Source organism: Scyliorhinus torazame, chromosome 1 (assembly GCF_047496885.1).
Source record: "Scyliorhinus torazame isolate Kashiwa2021f chromosome 1, sScyTor2.1, whole genome shotgun sequence".
Lineage (NCBI taxonomy): Eukaryota > Metazoa > Chordata > Chondrichthyes > Carcharhiniformes > Scyliorhinidae > Scyliorhinus > Scyliorhinus torazame.
In genome coordinates, this window is record NC_092707.1 from 376860908 (window position 1) to 376882970 (window position 22063).

Consider the following 22063-nt stretch of genomic DNA (forward strand, 5'->3'; position numbering starts at 1 on the left):
TTTCAGCGGCCTCCCCAGCAAGTGCTCACGCTGGCACCGATTAGTACCCTTTGAAAAACATGAACCTGGCGGGGAGCCGAGGTGAGAAGCCATCTTTGCTCACAGACAACGGGCCCGGGGGCGCTGGGACTATCACCCCAGTGCTTGGTGGGGGGTAAGGGACCCTTGGCTGGAGGTGGGGGACTCTCCGCAGGGGTGGACTGCCATGGAGGGTAGAGGGGAGGCGCTGAGTAGGTAACCGGGGGGAAACCGTGCAAGGCACCACCATGCCCACCCCTGGATTATGTGCACCTGTTCCAGGGGCAACGCTGGTCCTCACCCGTCAGCCCCAATGGCCACCCATAATCCCCACCAACCGCTGAGGCCTCTGGCTGCATGGCTGAAGGTTATTGCCAATAGCAGAGCTGCCAATCAGCATGGATTTTCCATATTTTTGAAGTTCATGTAATAAGGCAAATGTTTTGTTCGCATTTTACATTCTTAGTTTGACTGAATGTTTGAAAATTAATTTGGAAACACCCACTCACGATGATGTACATGTATGAAGCATTGGATTTCAATTTTCCATTTGTGTTTTAAATTTGTGCAGTAAAGGTGTAAAGCTATACTTCAGATTGGTGGGCATTTTTCCTTTGAAATGAAAATCTGGATTTTACTGCCAAAATACTGATTTTTGGTATCTACAATACTGATTTCTGTTGGCATAGGTTGGCAGCTCTGCAATAGAGAATTGGTATTCGTGGGTAAGTGAGCACTTCTCAGATGCCAAGTGGATTCCCGTGGGTGGGAGGGCCATGTAGCATGTGGGCGTCATTGCCTAGCATCCCAATAACACCCTGATGCCTGAACACTGCGAGAGGCAACACCACACATGGCACATTCGAACACCAGGGGATGGGACACAGCTCCGGTGATATGATCATGGCCGGAGGGTGGGTGAGAGCCATGGGGAGGCGATGGGGGAATGCCTGGAGAGATTGGCAAAGGGTCTGAAGGTTAGCCCGTAGTGACGACACCATGGTACAGACATTGGGGAACCGCCAGGTCTGGCAGAGCCAGATGATGCAGGAGCAGCCAGGTCTCAAACCATCTGCCCCTCCGCCCCAAGGTGAGCCCCAGGGCCCTATGGGCACCGACCAGTAGGAGGGGCCCTATGCTAACCCGGACCCATCCCATGGAGTGACATTGGTGGGCACCAGCTTCCCCGAGCTCCACCCCTCTGATGAGGCCGAGTCTTGAGATCAGCACGGAGGACATGGCGGCACAACTATGTATGTGCTGCCGACAAGTGAGCCGAGGCCCTCCAGCACCAGAGCCGGGAGCGGGGTATTGTACAGCTCATTAAAATCCTTTTCGCACAACCATTATGATGCCTCTGTCACTTTCTTCTGCAATACGGGCTGATCCCTGGACCCTTTGCCCATCTCTCCAGGTATCCCCCCATGGCGCTCACCCACCCTCCGGCCGTGGACATGTCCCCTGAGCTGTGTCCCATTCCCTGGCTGTTTGGATGTTGCATGTGTGGTGTTGCCTTCCACAGCGTTTAACCGCAGTGTCCAGGCATCAGGGTGTGATTGGGATGCTAGACAAAGATCCTCACATGCTACATGGCCCGCCCACCCACAGGAATCCACTTTGCATCTGTGAAGTGCTCACTTAACCATGATTGCCAATTCCCTATCAGCAATAGCATTCAGCCGTGCAGCCAGAGGCTTCAGCAGTTGATAGGGGGGGGTATGGGTGATCGGTGGGGCAGACTGGCAGGGGCACGGGTTGCCCCCGGAATGGATAAACATAATCCACAGTTGGCATGGGGGTGTCGCGAGCGGTTGCCCGCCGGTTGCCTCCCCTGCGCCTCCCCCGAGGGTTCCCCACCCCTTGCTGAGCACAGTGTGGAAAACCCAACCCCCCTGGTCACTTTGCCTGTGAGCAAAGATGGTTACTCACCTCTTCGGCTCCCCACAGAAGCCCTTCTGCCAGGTTTGCGTTTTTCAAAAGGAGTACTAATCGACGCCAGCGTGACCACTTGCTAGGGAGGCCACTGAATGATGGGAGGCCGTTGGATATGGTGTGGCTGCCGTTGATTGTATGGAAATGGGACTTAAGTGGTGATAATTGGTTTCTCGCCACACTACGGCAAGATCCCAATTAGCCTGGTAATGTGTTGAAGGGTTATGGAGAATGAACAGGACGGTGGAGTTGAGACCAGGTTGAGATCAGCCATGATCACATTGAGGGTGTTTAGTCTTGGGAGGCTAAATTGCCGACTCCTGCTCCTAGGTGTTCGAGGGAGGAGATGCTCTGGCTGATTTCGCAATCCAGCTCTTGGTCTGTAACATTGTAGGTAGCAGATGAGGAACATATCAGCCATGATAGAATGGCAGAGCGGACCCTATGGGCCGAGTGGCCTAATTCTGCTCCTATATCTTATGAACTTCTGTATTGACACTCGTGGCCTATTTCTAGATCATCTCGCCATTCCGTAATCACATCTTCCATAGTTTGTTTTATTGCCAATCGGCCCATTTGTGTCATGAAGTCAGCCAGCAAGGAATATTATTTGCCCAGGAACTTTTTTTAGAACTTCTGACATTTGTCTTGGCAGGATGTGTCTTTCCGCAAATTTAACCCCCATCAAAACCAGAAGCCTGCGCTGAGGTCCCAGGTTCAAATCCCGGCCCTGGGTCACTGTCCGTGTGGAGTTTGCACATTCTCCCCATGTCTGCGTGGGTTTCACCCCCACAACCCAAAGATGCACAGGTGAGGTGGGGCACGGTGGGGCCATGCTAAATTGCCCCTTAATTGGAAAAAAAATAATTGGATATTCTAAATTTATAAAAAATAAATAAAAAGATGCAGAAGCCTATCCATATTTGTAACTTTAGCATAGTCTATAAGTTGAATGCCAGCACTGATGAGGAATTTCTGGGTGGAATTTTTGCTGCCTTACATACAATCTGTTAAATTCCATTATGTTCTCTTCTATGGAGGTAACTTCTGACATTCTAAATTTGGCAAAATCTGACCAAGCCTCATAAGCACTTAATAAGTAAATCCTTTCATAAATCTTATCCATGAAAGTTACTAATGTATATACAAACCTTCATCTAAGTCCAATTGCTCCGGCTCCAATTCCCAAAATATCTTGCATCTTATTTTGCTTTTGCATGGTTATGAAAGTGCCATGGCCATTCCTTTGATTTTCTTAGGCAAGGCAGTAACCCATGTCCACATGGTAATTTCATTCTTCCATTGGACATAGGGCTGATCCTCAGAAAACAACGGTCAGTAGTCACATGTGGGCGACACGATAGCACAGTGGTTAGGACTGTTGCTTCACAGCGCCATGGACCTGGGGGGTTTAATTCCCAGCTTGGGTCACTGTCTGTGCAGAGTCTGCACGTTCTTCCCATGCCTGCGTGGGTTTCCTCCGGGTGCTCTGGTTTCCTCCCACAAGTCCCGAAGGACATGCTTGTTAGGTGGATTGGACATTCCAAATTCTCCCTCAGGGTACTCAAACAGGCGCCATAGTGTGGCGACTAGCGGATTTTCACAGTAACTCCATTGCAGTGTTAATGTAAGTCTACTTGTGACACTAATAAAGATTATTATTATTATCAAACCCTGACACTCTACCCTTAGATTCAGTCATTTATTTTCCAAGTTACTCTAAATCACTCTTCAGGTTATAATTCAGAATTAATAGTCTTTTGTCCAAAGAAATCTCACCTTGCATTCCTTTTTTTCTTGCAGGAATTAACCATCCTCTGCTACCATTGTTCAACTCTGAAGGTAACTCTATATTAAGAACTGGAAGCAATTCTTGACTTCTTTATCTCCCAAGTTTATTGTGTTCCATAATCATTTCTCCACAAATCAAAACAGTGCCACCTGTATCCCCTTTATATATTGGTGCAATATATTAAAACATTTAAACCACAATTTCACCTTAAGTACGAGGGAACATTAACTCTTTTCTTTTTTTTTAATTTATAAATTTAAAGTACCTAGTTCATTTTTTTTTCAATTAAGGGGCAAATTAGTGTGGCCAATCCACCAACCCTGCACATCTTTGGTTTGTGAGGGTGAGACCCATGCAGACAGAGGGAGAATGCGTAAACTCCACACGGACAGTGACCCGGGGCCGGGATCAAATCCGGGTCCTTGGCGCCATGAGTCAGCAGTGCTAATCACTGCGCCACCGTGCTGCCCCACATTAACTTCTTCCTAACAGACCTTTCTTGCATGTCTTGAAAATGCCTTGAATGTTATTGACATTTTGACATAATTGCACAAAATTAAACGTTTTAAATCAGGTTATCAAAATGACTTTGGGTTCGGCAATATTTTTATAACCAGTGCCTATTTTTTTCTGATCTCATACGCCTGCCTCTGCACGTACCTTGAATTAAAATTGGGGTGTTTGTATTGGCTTCAATCTTAGTTACTGTGCTAGATAGTTGACAGTAAAAGAAAGCAGCACAAAATGGGTTAGATTCTAAACTTTCACGCTCCCCTACTTTTCCCAAAATATTTTGAGTGATTATTTTAGTGATGCTATCTGTGGATTGTGACCATCTAATTGCTTAATCGGAAACGCCTCTTCTTTTCTCCATTTTAAAATGTAATCTGCAATCTGCCCACACACTACCACCAACAGTACACTTACACCACAATGAAACCTGAGTCCCCAAGACATACCTTTTCCTCTGTCCATGGTGCTTTGTATTGACGTTGCCCGTGGGTTTGGTTTTGACAGAAGGTTGTTGTTACATAAAATAAAACTATAAATGAACAATAAAGCAATATCTTGCTAGTAGCCATTTCTAGCTTAAGCACACACTTTTGTCTTACTTTCTCTTCCTCTCTCTCGTCACAGACACAATCTTGTGTTCTAACCAGAATTCACACAGCCCTTATAGCCTTTTTATCTTTACGTCATTCCAGACTCCCTTCAATTGGCAAATAAGGAGTAAGAGACAAATGTGTGATTATTAGCTTATCTGTCTTGCATGTTTTAAAAATGCAACAATTGCAAGTGTGGATAAAGAAATCTTACCCATTAACAACTGGTCCTCCCTCTACTGGGCAAATAATCAACTCAAGTAACTCCACTAAGAGTTTGCTAAAATTAAATGGCAGTGCAACAAAGTTGGGTAACAATGACAAATGAATTTATATAGCACATTTGATGTAGTTAAGTGTCCCAAAGACCTTCATCCCAAAGCATTCCATGGGAGCGTTATCGAGCAAAATTCAACACTGAACCACATCAGGGCAGATGAGGAAGGTTATAAAGACCGTCTTAAAGGAGGAAAGAGGCGCAGAGAATCTAAGAAAGGGAATTCCAGAACTTGGGACTTGGCATCTAAAGACACGGAAGATCTGAAGATCAAAAGTGAAGATGCTCAAGAGACCAGAATTGAAGGAGAATTTAAGCATTGCAGGTTGCAGAGCTAGGTAGGGGAGAGGCCATTGAGGGATTTGAAATCAAGTCTGAGTGTTTTAAGAATAAAGAATTGCTTAACTGGGGGCCAATATAGATCAGCAAGCATAGTGTTGAATGATGGACAGGACTTGGTGTGACATAGGATACAGGCAGCAGAGGTTTGGATGAGCTCAATTTATGAAGGGTGAAGGATGGGAGGCCATGTGTGCACAGCGATGGTCAAGTCTTTTTCACAGTAACTTGTGACAATAAATATTATTATTATTATTATTATAGAAATCAAGGAAGGCAGTACGGTGGTGCAGTGGTTAGCATTGCTGCCTCACGGCGCCGAGATCCCAGGTTCGATCCCGGCTCTGGGTCACTGTCCGTATGGAGTTTGCATATTCTCCCCATGTTTGCGTGGGTTTTGCCCCCACAACCCAAAGATGAGTAGGGTAGATGGATTGGCCACGTTAAATTGTCCCTTAATTGGAAAAAAATGAATTGGGTACTCTAAACTGATAAACAAAAATAGAAAACAAAGGCATGAGATAAGAGTTTCAGCAGCAGATGAGGCGAGGCGACAGAGTCAGTCAGTGTTCTAGAAGTGAAAATGGGTGTTCATGGTATTGGAGTGGATATGGGTTTAAAAGCTCATGTTGGGGTAAATCTGGCTGGTCCTCGGAGTTCAGTTTAATATCAGGCAGAGGGATTAAGTCAGTGGCTAGGGACCTGAGTTTGTGACAAGGACCATGGAAATGGTGTTGGTCTTCCCAATATTTACTGAGGGAAAATGCCTGAATTTCCAGTACCTGGGGTGGGATTCTCCGACCCCAAGCCGGGTCGGAGAATCGCCGGGGGGCAGCGTGAATCCTGCCCCCGCTGGCCGTCGAATTCTCTGGCACCGAAAATTCGGTGGGGGTGGGAATCACGCCCCGCTGGTCGGCAGGCCCCCCCCGCACCCCCCCCCCCCCCCACCCCACCCTGGCGATTCTCCGGCCCGCGATTCTCCAGTCCCACCGGCGTGAATCAAACCACCTCCCTTCCCGGAGGGATTGGTGGCACGGGCGGGCTCCGGGATCCTGGGGGGGGCAGGGGCCGATCTGGCCGCCGACACTCCCGCGCATGCGCGGCCTTACGCCAACAGGCGAGGTCCTTTCGGCCCCGGCTGGCGTGGCGCCAAAGTCCTTTCCCGCCAGCCGGCGGCGCGCCAACCACTCCGGCACGGGCTAGCCCCTCAAGGTGAGGGCTTGGCCCCTAAAGGTGAGGAGAAATCTGCACCTTTGGGGCGGCCCAACGCCGGAATGGTTCCCACCACTCCATCCCACCGGGACCCCCCGCCGGGTAGGGGAGAATCCCGGCCCTGATGTCAGACGGGCAGTGAGACAACTTAGAGACAGTTGAGGTGTCAAGAGCGGTGGTCGTGAGGTAACGCTGAACGTCATGAAAGTACATGTGGAAACTGATGCTCTGTTTCAGGTCATGTTGCAGACCGGCAGCTTGTAGATGAGAAATAGGAGAGGCATCAACTTGCATTGATATTTACAGCTCCTGTGTCACAAAGATCACTGAAAATACTAAGCCACTGCCTCCCCTACAACAATAAAAAAATGGAAAAAGTTAAGGTGCAGCAACAACACAACAAACACAAGAGAGAAACATTTGGTGAAAGGAAGATGAGGCTGATGGTGGCAAAGGACTTCCCTTTAACCAAGCAGTCTCCATGAGGCACTGCAGCAATGGCTGGCCTTTGCCCAAGGAGGATTGTTGCCTTGCTATTTTTGCCATGTAAACGTCAGTTTGGCAATAAACATTAAGCTGCTCAGACCACTGCTGTGCATTCCCCTCCTGCCACTATTGCATGGGTTCACAGCATTACACTCAAGTCGCCCCTGGGAAAAATGGCAAGAGTCAGAAACACCTGAGTAAACTGGCCCAAGGCAATGTTTTAGTTTTTCCTGTGCTGTTCTTTCTTACTTTGTTACTTTTTAAAAAGAAATTTAATTAGCCATATTATCCAGTATGTATCTTTTAACTGTCACACATCCCCCATCCAGCCCTAGTTCCCAACTATTATCTGCATCTGCAAGACATATCTTAGGTGCACAAATTTGAAAAATAAAATTACATTTATATCATACTTTTCCAGACCACACAAAGTCTATAAGTGTCTTACAGCCAATGAAGTACTTTTGAAATGTCGTCACTAATGTAATGTAGGAAACACAGCAGTCAGTTTGCCCACAGCAAGTACTCTCAAACATCTCTAACAGGCTGGCAGCTCTGTTGAATGGCAGCACCATCAGGAAGGCAGTAATGTTGGTACAGAACTTAACCAAGCCTAATTGTCAATGGATCCCAGGCCACAGGTGAGTGATGGGGGGAGGGGGAATAGCAGCAATGGAGCACAGCTCTAAGTGCCCCTCTTGTTCCCCTGAGGGTACCGGAGAGTCAGCCACAAGGCAGCCAATGCTGCCTGGGATGAGATGGCGGCAGCTGGAGCTCAGGGAGTGTAACTGGTCTCCAGTGCAGGAAGATCAATGACTTACACTGTACAGCAGGAGTGATTAGACACCAACATCCCCACCTCCCAAGGGAGCATCCACCCCCCAACTCTCCCTATGACCCTAACCCTTCCTCAACGCCCTCCCCTATCAACCCTCCCTTCACATCTGCCCCCACCACTGTGAACCACTCGTGTGGCTATGATGCCCCCTCTGTGTCTCCTCAGGATAAGCTCTCCCGTAATCGTCAGGAGAGGGCCCAGACTGGCGGAGGAGTGGCGACCTTAAGAATCCTCAACTCCTTCAGAAGCGTGCCCTGGAGGTGCCTGTGATGGCCAAGGACAATTCGGTCACCCACGGGGAGGCTGGCAGATGCGGTATAGGTGAGGAATCACCGGGCTCCACCCAGAGGATCTGTCAAACGTGAGTTGTTATTGCCTTACTGACAATCTGACCACGGGCAGCACGGTAACATGGTGGTTAGCACAATTGCCTCACAGCTCCAGGGTCCCAGGTTCAATTCTGGCTTGGGTCACTGTCTGTGTGGAGTCTGCACATCCTCCCCGTGTGTGCGTGGGTTTCCTCCGGGTGCTCCGGTTTCCTCCCACAGCCCAAAGATGTGCAGGTTAGGTGGATTGGCCATGATAAATTGCCCTTAGTGTCCAAAATTGCCCTTAGTGTTGGGTGGGGTTACTGGATTATGGGGGTAGGGTGGAGGCGTTGATCTTGGGTAGACTGCTCTTTCCAAGAGCCGGTGCAGACTCGATGGGCCGAATGGCCTCCTTGTGCACTGTAAATTCTATGATAATCTATGATGTCCATTCTCCCGCAGGTTCTCCAGCTGACGGCACCAGCCCATCCTGGGTGGCCCCCTCTCCTGACTCCAAGGAGAACACCTCGGAGGAGAGCTCCAACGATGCAACCGTTATAGTCGAGGCTCAACTGTCATCCCCACCCTCCGCTAGTGCAGAAACACACACCTCGGTGGGACAATTTGCTAACAGGCTTTTGGGGCACAATCTGCTGAGCACCACACTGCTGATAATGCAGGTCTGCATCAGGTGGAGGCAGGAACCCCAGACGAGACAGCAGTGTGAGGGCTGCTGGATCCCAGGACCCAGCTAGATCCCAGCCTGATGCTAAGCCTGTGGTTCAGAGGTACCCGGAGCTGATTAAGACAATAGGGTGCGGCCGGGTCATTCGGGGGAGATGTCTGTGTCACTCCAGCAGATCCATAGCCAACTGGAGGAGTCCCAGAGGCTATGGGCTCAGGGGATGGTGCCGGTCATGTGTGGCACTGCTAGGGTAGCGACGGCAGTGGAAAGCCTGGTGCACGGCAGTCAGTGACGGCCATGGCTTTGCGTCTCCACAGAATGTCCGACTAGCTGGGGGATGTCACCTAGTACCAGGTCGGCCTTGATGAGGTTCTGCGGGACCTGTCCTGCTCTCAGATGGGCATTGCCGAGGCATGCAGACCTTGTCCCAGTCACTGAGGAGCATTGCCGAGGGCGTCGACATGATAGTGCGGACTATGGAGAACCGCCAGGGTTGGGGCAGAGCCAGATGATGTAGGGGAGCCAAGGCTTGAACCAGCTGCCCCTCCATCCCAAGGTGAACCCCAGGCCCTATGGGCACCGGCCAGGAGAAGGAGGCGCTGAGTGCCATCCCAAAACCGTCCCATGGAGTGGCGACGGTATTCACCAGTTCCCCCGCGTTCCACCCGAGTCCCACCCCTCTGATGGGGCTGCATCTCAAGGTCAGCATACAGGCTGTGCGTGTGCTGCCGAACGTGGGCTGGGCCCATTGGCCTCAGAGCCCCCAGAGGATGCCCGCCAGGGGCATCGAAGGCCAGAGGATGGGGTAGGCAGCTGGCCGCATCCACTCCAGATGTGCATCCTGGGGAAACACCTAGATGTAGTGGTAGAGCTAGGAGGGCCAAGCACGTTGAGGATCACTGAGGGCACCGTGGAGGCGGGTGGGAGTGGTAGGTTGGGGGGGGGGGGGGAGGTGGTGGCACCATCAGGAGTGGGGTATTAAACACATTAAACACTATTTGCACAACCATTATGATGCCTCTGTCACTTCTGAAATGCGGGATGACCTCCGGACCCTTTGCCAACTCTCCAGGAAGCCCCCTGCTCCCTGTGGTGCTCACCCATCCTCTGGCCTTCGATGCCCCTGGCAGGCATCCTCTGGGGGCTCTGAGTGGCTGATCATTCCAGACAGCACTCAGCGCTATGACAGAGGATCATTGTGACTGCCAATGAGATATGATGGCGCAGTTATCCAATGAGACACAAGCGGAAGTTGAAGCAGAGGAAGATGGACTCATTAGCGATAGACAGCATGGTTTTGTGAAGGGGTGGTCGTGCTTCACTAACTTGATCGAGTTTTTTGAGGAGGTGACAAAGTTAATTGATGAGGGGAGGGCGGTGGATGTTATTTACATGGACTTCAGTAAAGCCTTTGACAAGGTGCTTCAAGGCAGACTGGTACAAAAGGTGAAGTCACACGGGATCAGGTGAAGTGGTAAGATTATTAAGAACTGGCTCAGTCACAGAAGGCAAAGGGTAGCAGTAGAAGGATGTTTTTCTTAATGGAAGGTTGTGACTAGTGCTGTTCCATAGGGATCTGTGCTGGGGCCTCTGTTGTTTGTAGTGTACATAAATGCTTTGGAGGAAAATGTAGCTGGTCTGATTAATAATTTTGCAGATGACAACAACGTTGGTGGAGTGGCAGATAGTGTTGAGGATTGTCAGAGGATATAGCAGGACATAGATAGGTTGGAGTCTTGGGCAGAGAAATGGCAAATGGAGTTTAATCCGGACCAAGTTGAGGTAATGCATTTTGGTAGGTCTAACATAGAGGGGAAATATGCCATAAATGGCAAAACTATTAGGAATATGGAAAGTCAGAGAGATCTGGGCGTGCAGGTCCACAGATCTTTGAAGGTGGCAACACAAGTGGACAAGGTAGTCAAGAAAGCATATGGAATGCTTGCCTTCATTGGACGGGGCATCGAATATAAATGCTGGCAAGTCATGCTACAGTTGTATAGAACCTTGGTAAGGCCGCACTTGGAATATTGCGCACAATTCTGGTCGCTACACTACCAGAAGGATGTGGAGACTCCGGAGAGGGTGCAGAGGAGGTTTACCAGGATGTTGCCTGGTCTGGACGGTGTTAACTATGTTGCGAGGCTGAATAGACTCAGACTGTTTTCATTAGAAAGACGGAGGTTGAGGGGTGACCTGATAGAGGTCTACAAGATTATGAGGGGCATGGATAGAATGGATGGGCAGGCACTCTTTCCCTGGATGGAGGGGTCAGTCACCAGGGGGCATAGGTTTAAGGTTCGTGGGGCAAAGTTTAGAGGAGATGTGCGAGGCTGGTTTTTTACACAGAGGGTGGTGAGTGCCTGGAACGCGTTGTTAGGGGAGGTTGTGGGAGCAGATACATTAACAGCGTTCAAAAGGCATCTTGACAAACACATGGACAGGATGGGTATAGAAGGATACGGCACAAGGAAGTGTTGAGAGTTTTGGCAAAGGTTGGTATCATGACCGGTACAGGCTTGGAGGGCCGAAAGGCCTGTTCCTGTGCTGCATTGTTCTTTGTTCTTTGCAAGATAAACCGGATGAAGAGATGGAGGAGCCAAAGGAAATTCCAGAAATTCTGGTTGACAGTCTTCATAAATGAGAATTTGCTCAGTGGCAAGGTACCGGAACATGATGAGCCATCCTAAAGCAGCTACAAAATGTAAATGTAAAATGTTCAGATCCTGGACAGCCAATGAGCTTTACTCTGGAGTTCAAGTTTGAGCCATATGAGTATTTCACAAAACATACCAGATAGAGTCTCAGCCTGATGGGTCAGACTTTTTCGTCTTTCAAATCAGGGGCTGCACAGGGTTCCAGATCGACTGGAAGAAAGAAAAAAAGTCACATTGAAAACCATTAAAACGAAGCAGAAACATAAGGGTCGGGCCACTGGCAGAGCAGTTATGAAAACTGTACCAAATGACTCTTTCTTCAATTCAGTCCTCCTGCAGGTGCAGAGCATGGAGAGCTGGATAAAGGTTCTGCATCAACATTCGCTGACTTGGAAATTGGTCACTTCTTGCACGAACACATAATTCCACCGGCAGTGTTATACTTCACAGCATCTTCATGCACAAGTTTGAACAGGACCTACTCACCGCACAGGACCTTCAACCGATGTTATACACCAGATACATCGATGACATTTTTTTCCTTTGGACCCACGGCGAAGAATCACTGAAACGACTACACAATGACATTAATAAGTTCCATCCAACCATCAGACTCACCATGGACTACTCTCCAAAATCAGTTGCATTCTTGGACACACTCGTCTCCATCAAGGACGGTCACCTCAGCACTTCGCTTTACCGCAAACCCACGGATAACCTCATGATGCTCCACTTCTCCAGCTTCCACTCTAAACACATTAAAGAAGCCATCCCCTATGGACAAGCGCTCCGTATACACAGGATCTGCTCAGACGAGGAGGAGCGTAACAGACATCTACAGACGTTGAAAGATGCCCTCGTACGAATGGGATATGGCACTCGACTCATTGATCGACAGTTCCAACGCGCCACAGCGAAAAACCGGACCGACCTCCTCAGAAGACAAACATGGGACACAACCGACAGAGTACCCTTCGTCGTCCAGTACTTCCCCGGAGCGGAGAAACTACGTCATCTTCTTCACAGCCTTCAACACGTCATTGATGACGATGAACATCTTGCCAAGGTCATCCCCACACCCCCACTACTTGCCTTCAAACAACCGCGCAACCTCAAACGAACCATTGTTTGCAGCAAACTACCCAGTCTTCAGAACAGTGACCACGACACCACACAACCCTGTCATGGTAATCTCTGCAAGACGTGCCAGATCATCGACATGGATACCACTATTACACGTGAGAACACCACCCACCAGGTACGCGGTACATACTCGTGCGACTCGGCCAACGTTGTCTACCTCATACGCTGCAGGAAAGGATGTCCCGAAGCGTGGTACATTGGCGAGACCATGCAGACGCTGCGACAACGAATGAACGGACATCGCGCAACAATCACCAGGCAGGAATGTTCCCTTCCAGTCGGGGAACACTTCAGCAGTCAAGGGCATTCAGCCTCTGATCTCCGGGTAAGCGTTCTCCAAGGCGGCCTTCAGGACCCGCGACAATGCAGAATCGCCGAGCAGAAACTTATAGCCAAGTTCCGCACACATGAGTGCGGCCTCAACCGGGACCTGGGATTCATGTCGCATTACATTCATCCCCCACCACCTGGCCTGCGAAATCCTACCAACTGTCCTGGCTTGAGACAATTCACACCTCTTTAACCTGGGGTTACCCCATCTCTGGATCTGTAAAGATTTAATCACCTGCTAATGCTCGCATTCCTAGCATTGTTTGGCATCTTTGAATTTGTCTATATATGTGTTTCTGGAACAGACCTCTTCATTCACCTGAGGAAGGAGCAGTGTTCCGAAAGCTAGTGACATCGAAACAAACCTGTTGGACTTTAACCTGGTGTTGTAAGACTTCGTACTATACTTCACAGGAGAAGAGATGGCAGGCGATGATAATGATTACGATGATGATCATTACCACGATGATGACTACAAGGATGATAATTACGATGACAACGATTATGATGAGGAACATGAATAATCAGATGATGAGCCAGAAGAGGAAGACTATGAAAGTCTATTCAGTTTATTTGGCAGGAGTGACGAGGCGATCACAAGGGGTGCAGGACAACGATAAGTGTGAAAGCTCTAAGATGGCGTGTGCAGAGGCTGAAAGTGAGGTTGTAGTAGCAGATACATCAGATGAGAGCACGTCAACTGCGAACAGACTGGCAACTGAAGAAATAATCCCCATTCTGGAGAAACTGGCTCAAGGCATATGGTGAGTCATCTCATGCCCATGAAATGGTTCCTGCATCAGACTCCTCACCACCTGAGCCACTTCACCAAAGGATGTGCTAGAAGAGCAGATGGATGCATCTGTGTGCAGTTATACAACGAAAGACGAAGCATATATCGTCATATCGGATGAGGATGAGCCACTAATTGATCCTCCAACAAAAGGCGAACCTTATATCCTAATATCAAGTGAGGATGAGCCACCAATTGGGACTCAAACACAAAATAAAGAAGCAACATCTAACGTTGGGGACATTGATCCAGCCAAGACACCAAATTGTTCCTGAAGTTGCAAACTTGACTGCAACTGCGCAATCATCCAAACGTATGCTGACACTGGACGTTTCACCGGGTGATGGGCATGCAACTCAGCATGTAGTCACAACCATGGATCAACCAAAACTCCTCGATGCAGCTAAGGCTCCGAAATCAGCTATGGTGACAGAAGAGCAAGAGTCAGCCTGCACAGCAGACGATCCAAAAGCAATTACTATGACAAAAGCACCACAAGCAACTAGTCCCATGGCGGAGTCCAGCAGTAAGAAAGATGCCACTAAAGTCAAAAAGAAAAGGGGACGCAGTCAGCCGATCCTTCCCATGACAAGCAAGGGGAAGAAAAGGAAAGTTGAGTATACAGTGCGTCGACCAGGTAGCACCCTTGCTAAACAAGTTGGTGATACCAAAAAGACCAGCCAGAAAACCGGTCTTTCGAAAGTTAAAGCGACATCGAGTAGCCGATCAAAGTTCAGAAGACCAATGGGACAATGTTGTTGTGAATGTCCAATAAGCTGTGCACAAGGGACACATTTAAAATTATCAGGCATATCATGTTATGTAAAGCACAGTTACGTTTGGATGTGAATGTTAACAGTTCCAGAGGAATGGGGAAGTGGTGATTAGCTTGTGCACAGTTCTGTATATAGTTAGCAATGCAACCTCCAACCAGCTGATGGCGATAGAGATCTATCATGTGACTTGAGACACCCGCCAGTTGGTAGTAAGATGTACAAGAGGATAGTTGCAATTAGAGTAGCTCCAGGAAAATTCACTGAATTCATTTAGTAGCCATCATCTGTATTATAGTTCATTAGTTATCTTTCCACGTGTTTGTTAATAAATCATCTTTCCAGTTAAACAACTGGATGTTCCGTGTACATCATTACCATGGTTATAATGCAGAACACAACAGAGGGTACGGGGTTTCTGAATGTCAGAATCCCCATGACTCCGGCCTTCATTAAGATCCAGCAAACAGATACTGCAGGTTTGTTGACGGGGGTGTTCCAACTCACCCAGCAGTGGGTGTAGAATATGACCAGATCCCTGCATAATTTAAACAGTTTTTAAAATGGATTCCCCTACAAAAGGGACCAACCATACTTTGTTTGCAGCCTGCAGCACCCCTTACCTACCTCACCTGACTGCCACACCATCCCACCAAGGCCACCAACCCGAGCTGCGCCACCTCAGCCGGGCAGTCCAGAGCTGCTGAAATAGCAGGTAGACCAGATACACCCTTGATGGTATGGGTGTCTAGCACACTGGAGCTTTCTGCTTACTGGAGTTCAGTACATTGTAGGTTCAAGTCCCACTCCAGAGAGTTGAGTATGTGGGTTTAAAGTCCCAGCACTGTCCTGAGAGAGTGCTGCACTGTCTGTGGTGCCAATGTTAAGGTGAGGTGTTAATCTAACAGCAGGTCTACCCTCTCAGATGGATATAAAAGATTCAACATTGCTGTGCATGGGAGCTTGCTGTGAATAAATTGGCTGGCCGGCACATTTTCACATTATAGCAGTGATCACACTTCGAAAAGTGGTGAGGCACTCTAGGATATCCTGAAGAAATGAAAGGTACTGGAGAAATGCTCATTCATACTTTCCCTTTATCCACTAATGTAAGTAGATGAAGGAAGCCCCTCCTCAATCTTTTCCCCTCACCCACAGCTTTCTGACTGCTGCCACAAAGTTTAGTTGGATGAGTGGGAGATGTTGGGCAGGACCTGTAGATTTTCAAGGCATATTTCAGAGCTGCTACCAACAAATGCATTGAGCCAGTGACGTTTTTAGCCAGGATCAGGCAGTCACAGCGCGGAGTTCCAGTGCAGGAAAAAGGTCAATGACCTACACCAGACAGCATGAGTGAGTAGACACCAACATCCTCCCCCCCCCACGCCCCCTGGCACAACCTGGTGAGCACCACACTGCTGCTGATGTACATCAGGTAGAGGCAGGAACCCCCAGGTGGGTCAGCAGTCAGAGGTCTGCTGAATCCCAGGACCCAGCTGGGCCACAGCCTGATGCTGAGCCTGTGGAAGAGGTCATCCCCGAGCTGATGGAGACGTACGTGTGCGGCCAAAACATTCAGAGTGAGATGTCTGTGTCACTCCAGCAGAGTCATAGCCGATTGGAGGAGACCCAGAGGCTATGGGCGCTGGAGCTGTTGCCGGCAATGCGTGGCACCGAGACTAACACTGCTAGGGTGAAGACCACAGTGGAGAGCCTGGTGCACGATGTCAGCAGTGAATATGTCCAAGGCATCAAGCAGTCGGTGACGGCCATGGCTGAGGGTCTGGTTAGAATGTCCGACTCGCTGGAGGATGTGATCCAGTACCAGGCTGATCTTGATGAGGTTCTGTGGGATATGTCCCACTCCCAGAAGGGAATGGCCGAGGTGCCTTGGAGCTTATCCCAGTCGCAGGTGGCCATTGCCGAGGCACTGCAGAGCATGGCTCAATCACTGAGGAGCATCAGCGAGGGTGTAGCCATGAAGGTGCAGACCATGGGGAATCGTCAGGGCAGGCAGAGCCAGACAATGCCGGGGCAGCTGGGGCTTGAACCAGCTGGTCCTCCACCCAAGATGAACCCTAGGGCCCTATGGGGAATGACTAGGAGGAGGGGGCGCCAAGTACCAACCCAGACCCTTCCCATGGAGTGGAGACGGTGGCCACCAGCTACCCTGAGTTCCATCCCTCTGATGAGGCCACGTCTCACAGCCAGCACACGGGGCAACGCAGCACGGCAGTGCATGTGCCGAACCAAGTGAGCCGGGGCCTTCTGGCCTCAGAACCCTCAGAGGATGCCTGCCAGTGGCATCAAAGGCCACGGGACGTGATAAGCAGCTGGCTGCCTGCACCTCAGATGCGCATCCTGGGACACTCGTAGATGTAGTGGTAGAGCTAGGAGGGCAAAGGAACACTGAGGGCACCAGGGGAGGGGGTGGGGGAGTGGGCAGCACCATCGGGACGGCAGGGAATTGTAAAACACAATGAACACCTTTGTGCACAACCAGTATGATGCCTCTGTCACTTTCTTCCGCAATGTGCGTCGATCTCTGAAACTATGGCCCATCTCTCCAGGCATCACCCCCACCCTCCCTCCCCGTGGCACTCACCCACCCTCCGGACGTGGACCTGTCCCCGGAGCTGTGTCCCATCCCCTGGATGTTTGGATGTTGGCTGTTGCGTGTGTGGTGTTGCCTCCTGCAGTGTTCAGGCACAGAGTCCAGGCATAACAGTTTGATTGGGATGCCTGGCAATGACTCCGACATGCTACGTGGCTCGTCCACCCATGGGAATCCACCTGGGATGCATGAAGTGCCCACTTAACCACGATTGCCAAATCCCTATTAGCTGCACGGCAAGAGGCTTCGGCAGTCTTTGGGGGTTATGTGTGGTCAGTGGGGCAGACAGGCGGGGACAGGAGTTGCCCCTAGAATGGGTACACACGATCCAGGGGTTGGCGGTGGTGTCGCATGTGGTTGCCCCCCAGTGCCTCCCCCCCCACCCTTCCATGGCAACCCACCCCTGTGAAGGGTACCCCACCCCCAGCCAAGGGTCCTCCACCCCAGCTGAGGGTACCCCTCTCCCCGCCAAGCACTAAGGTGGCAAGCCCAGGGCCTGGGCTCTTTGCCTGTGAGCAAAGATAGCTGCTGACCTCCTCGGCTTCCCATAGAAGCCTTTCCGCCAGGTTTACATTTTTCAAAATGAGGACTAATTGGCACCAACCTGACCACTTACTGGGGAGGCAGCTGAATCACAGGAGGCCGTTGGATATGGTGTGGCTCCCGTTAATTGTACGGAAATAGAGCGGCGAGATCCTGATTTCGCCAACAGGAGTGGGCCAGTTGCATGACAAACTGTTTGGCGGGGTTCTCATTTTCGGCCTCTCCCACTATTCACCGGCCTCGTTTTGTTTGAATGAGAGAGTAACGAGGGCCGAGAATCACGCCCATGCTCTCACATACTCTCCCAATAGGTGGGAGTGAGTAAGTGAGCACCCTGATACTGGGAATGAGCCGTGCCCACACACACACTCACCCTTTCCCACTCGAATGGTCAACTTTATTCATTTCTCTTTTTAATTATCAGTGTTATTGCTTTGACATTGCTTTAGTTTTGCTCAGCAAGTTCTTTCTTTATTTCATTGCTCATTCTTTTTTGAAATTCATGTTTAATGCTGTGCCAAACCTTGGGCGGGATTCTCCGACCCCACCCGACGGGGGCTGGTGTGAATCCCGCCCCCGCCGTGTCCCGAAGTCTTCGCCACCAGAGATTCGGCGGGGCGGGAATCGCGCCGCGCCGGTCGGCGGGCCTACCCCCGCCAATTCCCCACTGCTGGAATTCCTGTCCCGCCAGCGTGGATTAAACCACCTTTTGAACGTCGGGACAAGGCTCCGGGGTCCTTGGGGGGGGGGGGGGGGGGGCGGCGCGGGGCGATCTGGCCCCGGGGGGTGCCCCCACGGTGGCCTGGCCCGCGATCGGGGCCCACCGATCCGTGGGCGGGCCTGTGCCGTGGGGGCACTCTTTTTCTTCCGCCTTCGCCATGGTCTTCACTATGAAGGAGGCGGAAGAGACCCCCTCCCCTGCACAGGCGCGGGGATGACGTCAGCAGCCGTTGACGCTCCCACGCATGCGTGGAACTGCGTCGCCGGCCGAAGACCTTTTGGCCCCGGGTCGCATGGCGCCAAGGCCTTTCCCGCCAGCCGGTGGAGCGGAAACCTGGCCCCTCAAGGTGAGGGTTTGGCCCCTAACGATAGTGACATTTAAGGGGCATCTTGACAAATACATGAATAGGATGGGAATAGAGGGATACGGACCCAGGAAGTGTAGAAGATTGTAGTTTAGTTGGGCAGCATGGTCGGCACGGGTTGGAGGGCCGAAGGGCCTGTTCCTGTGCTGTACATTTCTTTGTTCTTTGTTCTTGTTCTAAAGGTGCGGAGACTTCCGCACATTTGGGGCAGCCTGACGCCGGAGTGGTTCCCACCACTCCATCACGCCGGGACCCCCCGCCCCGCCGGGGAGGGGAGAATGTCTTTCTAAAATGTGCTCATCAGCCCCTTAAGTGAGAAAGAAATTGAAATGTGGCCGCCCACGCAAAAAGATTGGACAAGTCTCCACTATTGCTAAAAAGAGCAGCGGACATATTTCCAGAGTCCTGGCCAATATCTATTTCACAATTAATAATGGATCCAGACAAAGGGGCAACAGCAGTAACTCCTAGTTTAAGCTTTAACTCCTTCAACCTCTCCCAATCCCTGTCACTTGCCATGATGGGGCAGAACTTCGATCATTTATAAGACACTGGCAAATTTCTTGGAAGCAGGTGGCCTCTTGCCACAGTTACAGCAGAATTTCAGGTCCCATGATAACATAAAATTTCCAGTCAGTGCAATGAAACTAAAAGCTGTTCCATTTTTTAAAAATATTCCTGTCCAGATAATGCTCTTTCACTTGAAACTCCTTCAGGGATGCTGCCACTTTCCAGCACAAATTTGACACTTTGTTGCCAAATAGTGTGAATGAAAAGAAAAGTATCTTTGTGAAGGGGTGATTGGCAATCTACTTTGCACTTGTTTTCCAGCACACAAATGTCATTAAATGAAATGCGTCATTGATGTACTTGCAAGAAATGTCATTATGTCCAAAGTAACTTAAATGCTATTACGGCTTGTCCTTCCTAAAGCAAACTAAGTTACAAACTCATTCTTTCTTGAAGTTACTGTCTCTTTAAGGATGTAATTCTGCTCCACTGATCATTTTAATATTCAGCAATATCTATTTGCAGAAAATTACTTTTTCAGCTGTGATGTGATAGAAGCCAAATGTGAAAACTGGACAAACTACTTTGTACTCACTTTGCTTATGAAATGTTTACCAGCCAGTTTTCAAGTACTCAAAAGGCCCCCAGTTCTAGTTTATGTAGGGGTAGATTTGATGAATGTTCACTCTTGGTAAGGGCCTAGGCTTGCAGGAAAAGCATGTTGGTTGTTTGGACATGCAACTGAGTGGGCCTCACAGAATGTTAGCTGTAATTTATGGCTTTGACTAGGATGGACCCAGTGTTTTAAACAATTCGGGCTGGAGAGTGGTCAGAAGCAGAGGAAGGAACTAGGTGGGGGAATGTAGGGAGAGGGGCCAAAAAGATGCTTTCAGTTTCAGAGACAAAAGGCTTAAAATGTGTTTGAATGAGCCATGCACTAGACTGTGGCAGCCGAAGACATACTTGTTGAGGCCGGTGAGCTGCAAGACCAGCAAGAACTAAAAGAAGCTCCAAAGAAGAGAAAACAGCCTTGAAACGTTAACTCTGTTCTCCTCTCAGGCGGCACGGTGGCACAGTGGTTAGCACTGCTGCCTCACAGCACCGAGGACCCGGGTTTGATCCTGGCCCCGGGTCACTGTCCATGTGGAGTTTATACATTCTCCCCGTGTGGGTATCACCCCCACAACCCAAAGGATCTGCATGTTAGGTTGATTGGGCACACTAAATTGCCTCTTAATTGGGAAAAGAAAGAATTGGGTACTCTAAATTTATTTTACAAAAACCCCGTTCCCCTCGCCACAGATGCTGCCAGACCTGCTTTGTTTTTCCAGCATATTCTGTTTTTATTCCACTAAATACTACTGGCTCAAATATCCTATTAATTCAAACACTTTCCTACTACTTCCCTGTGTTTGTTCATTTCAAAATTATGAACCCATTTTTAAAAATAAATTTAGAGTACCCAATTTCTTTTTTCCAATTATGGGGCAATTTAGCATGGCCAATCAACCTAACCGGCACATCTTTGGGTTGTGGGGGTGAGACCAACGCAGACACGGGGAGAATGTGCAAACTCCACACAGACAGTGACCCGGTTCCAGGATCAAGCCCGCGTCCTCAGTGCCGTGGGCAGCAGTGCTGACCACTGTGCCACCGTGCCGCCCTATTAACCCATTTTTACCTTCATGGGCTTGCCCAGGTTCTCTTTGCCCTCAGTCTATTTCCGGTGGTCACTCATCCAGCCTCTGCATTCCTATCTTCCAGAACGACAGACCCAGGTTTATGTTAGTGACCTGATCGAGTCTGCCTTGCCACTTTTCTCCCTTACAACCCTTTACTTTGATTGTGCCTTTGACTCATCCGCTAAATCTCTCTTCTTCTCCTGTGTCCTCTCTTGCTTTGTCTCCATTCTTTGGTCTTCCAATGCTGAGTGTTTTGTGCCCTGCTCAAGAAAAGAGGGGAAGAGAGAAAGGCCAATTAACCTGACATCAGTAGCTAGGAAAATGCTACGTGGTGACAGGGCACTTGGAATCACTATGATAATCATTTAGAAAAGGGAACACATGTTTGATAAACGTATTAGAGCGTTTTGAGCATGTAACTGACACACACTTTAAGGGGAAACTAATTGATCTATAATATTTGGATTTTCAGAATGCATTTGATAAGGTGCACCACAAGAGTTTGATGCATAAGGTTACAACACATAGGATTGGGTGTACTATGGGATGGCAGAGTGCTGGAAGGATCAGGGCTTCACAATCTATATCAATGACTTAGAAGTCTTCCCACCTCTAGAGAATCATGCGGCTGAACAAATCATTACATCTGTTTCTGTAGCTTGTTTTTCCTGGATCAGGTCACTCACCTAATGTCAAAGGCTAGAGCCTGAGGGGCACCACTCCACAGCAAGCATGGTTGGCCAGGAGACTCCCCTGCTTTTGACCACTGCTACACAAAAATCAAGGACGCCTATCGTTCCTCCCCTCGACTGCACTTTGGAAAATCAGACCATAAGACGATGCTCCTTCTCCCGGCATACAAGCAGAAACTTAAGCGGGAGAATTTGGCTAAGAAGATCATGTAGTGGTGGTCTGACGAAACAGAAGAGCTCCTACGTGACTG

General features: G+C 49.5%; 1 protein-coding gene across 2 annotated transcripts in view; it reads right to left on the bottom strand.

Moving 5' to 3' along the window:
- LOC140426703 (glutaminyl-peptide cyclotransferase-like) overlaps nucleotides 1-22063 on the bottom strand; it is a 100915-nt gene that overhangs the window by 52843 nt on the left and 26009 nt on the right. Inside the window, exon 1 of one of the 2 annotated variants that reach the window (XM_072511796.1) lies at nucleotides 4702-4842. The exons of the other annotated variant lie outside the window; for it this stretch is intronic. Coding sequence (XP_072367897.1) covers nucleotides 4702-4824 — 123 coding nt within the window. The 5' untranslated portion in view covers nucleotides 4825-4842. Of the gene's footprint in view, nucleotides 1-4701; nucleotides 4843-22063 lie in introns of those variants that run through there. 2 annotated transcript variants of the gene reach the window in all.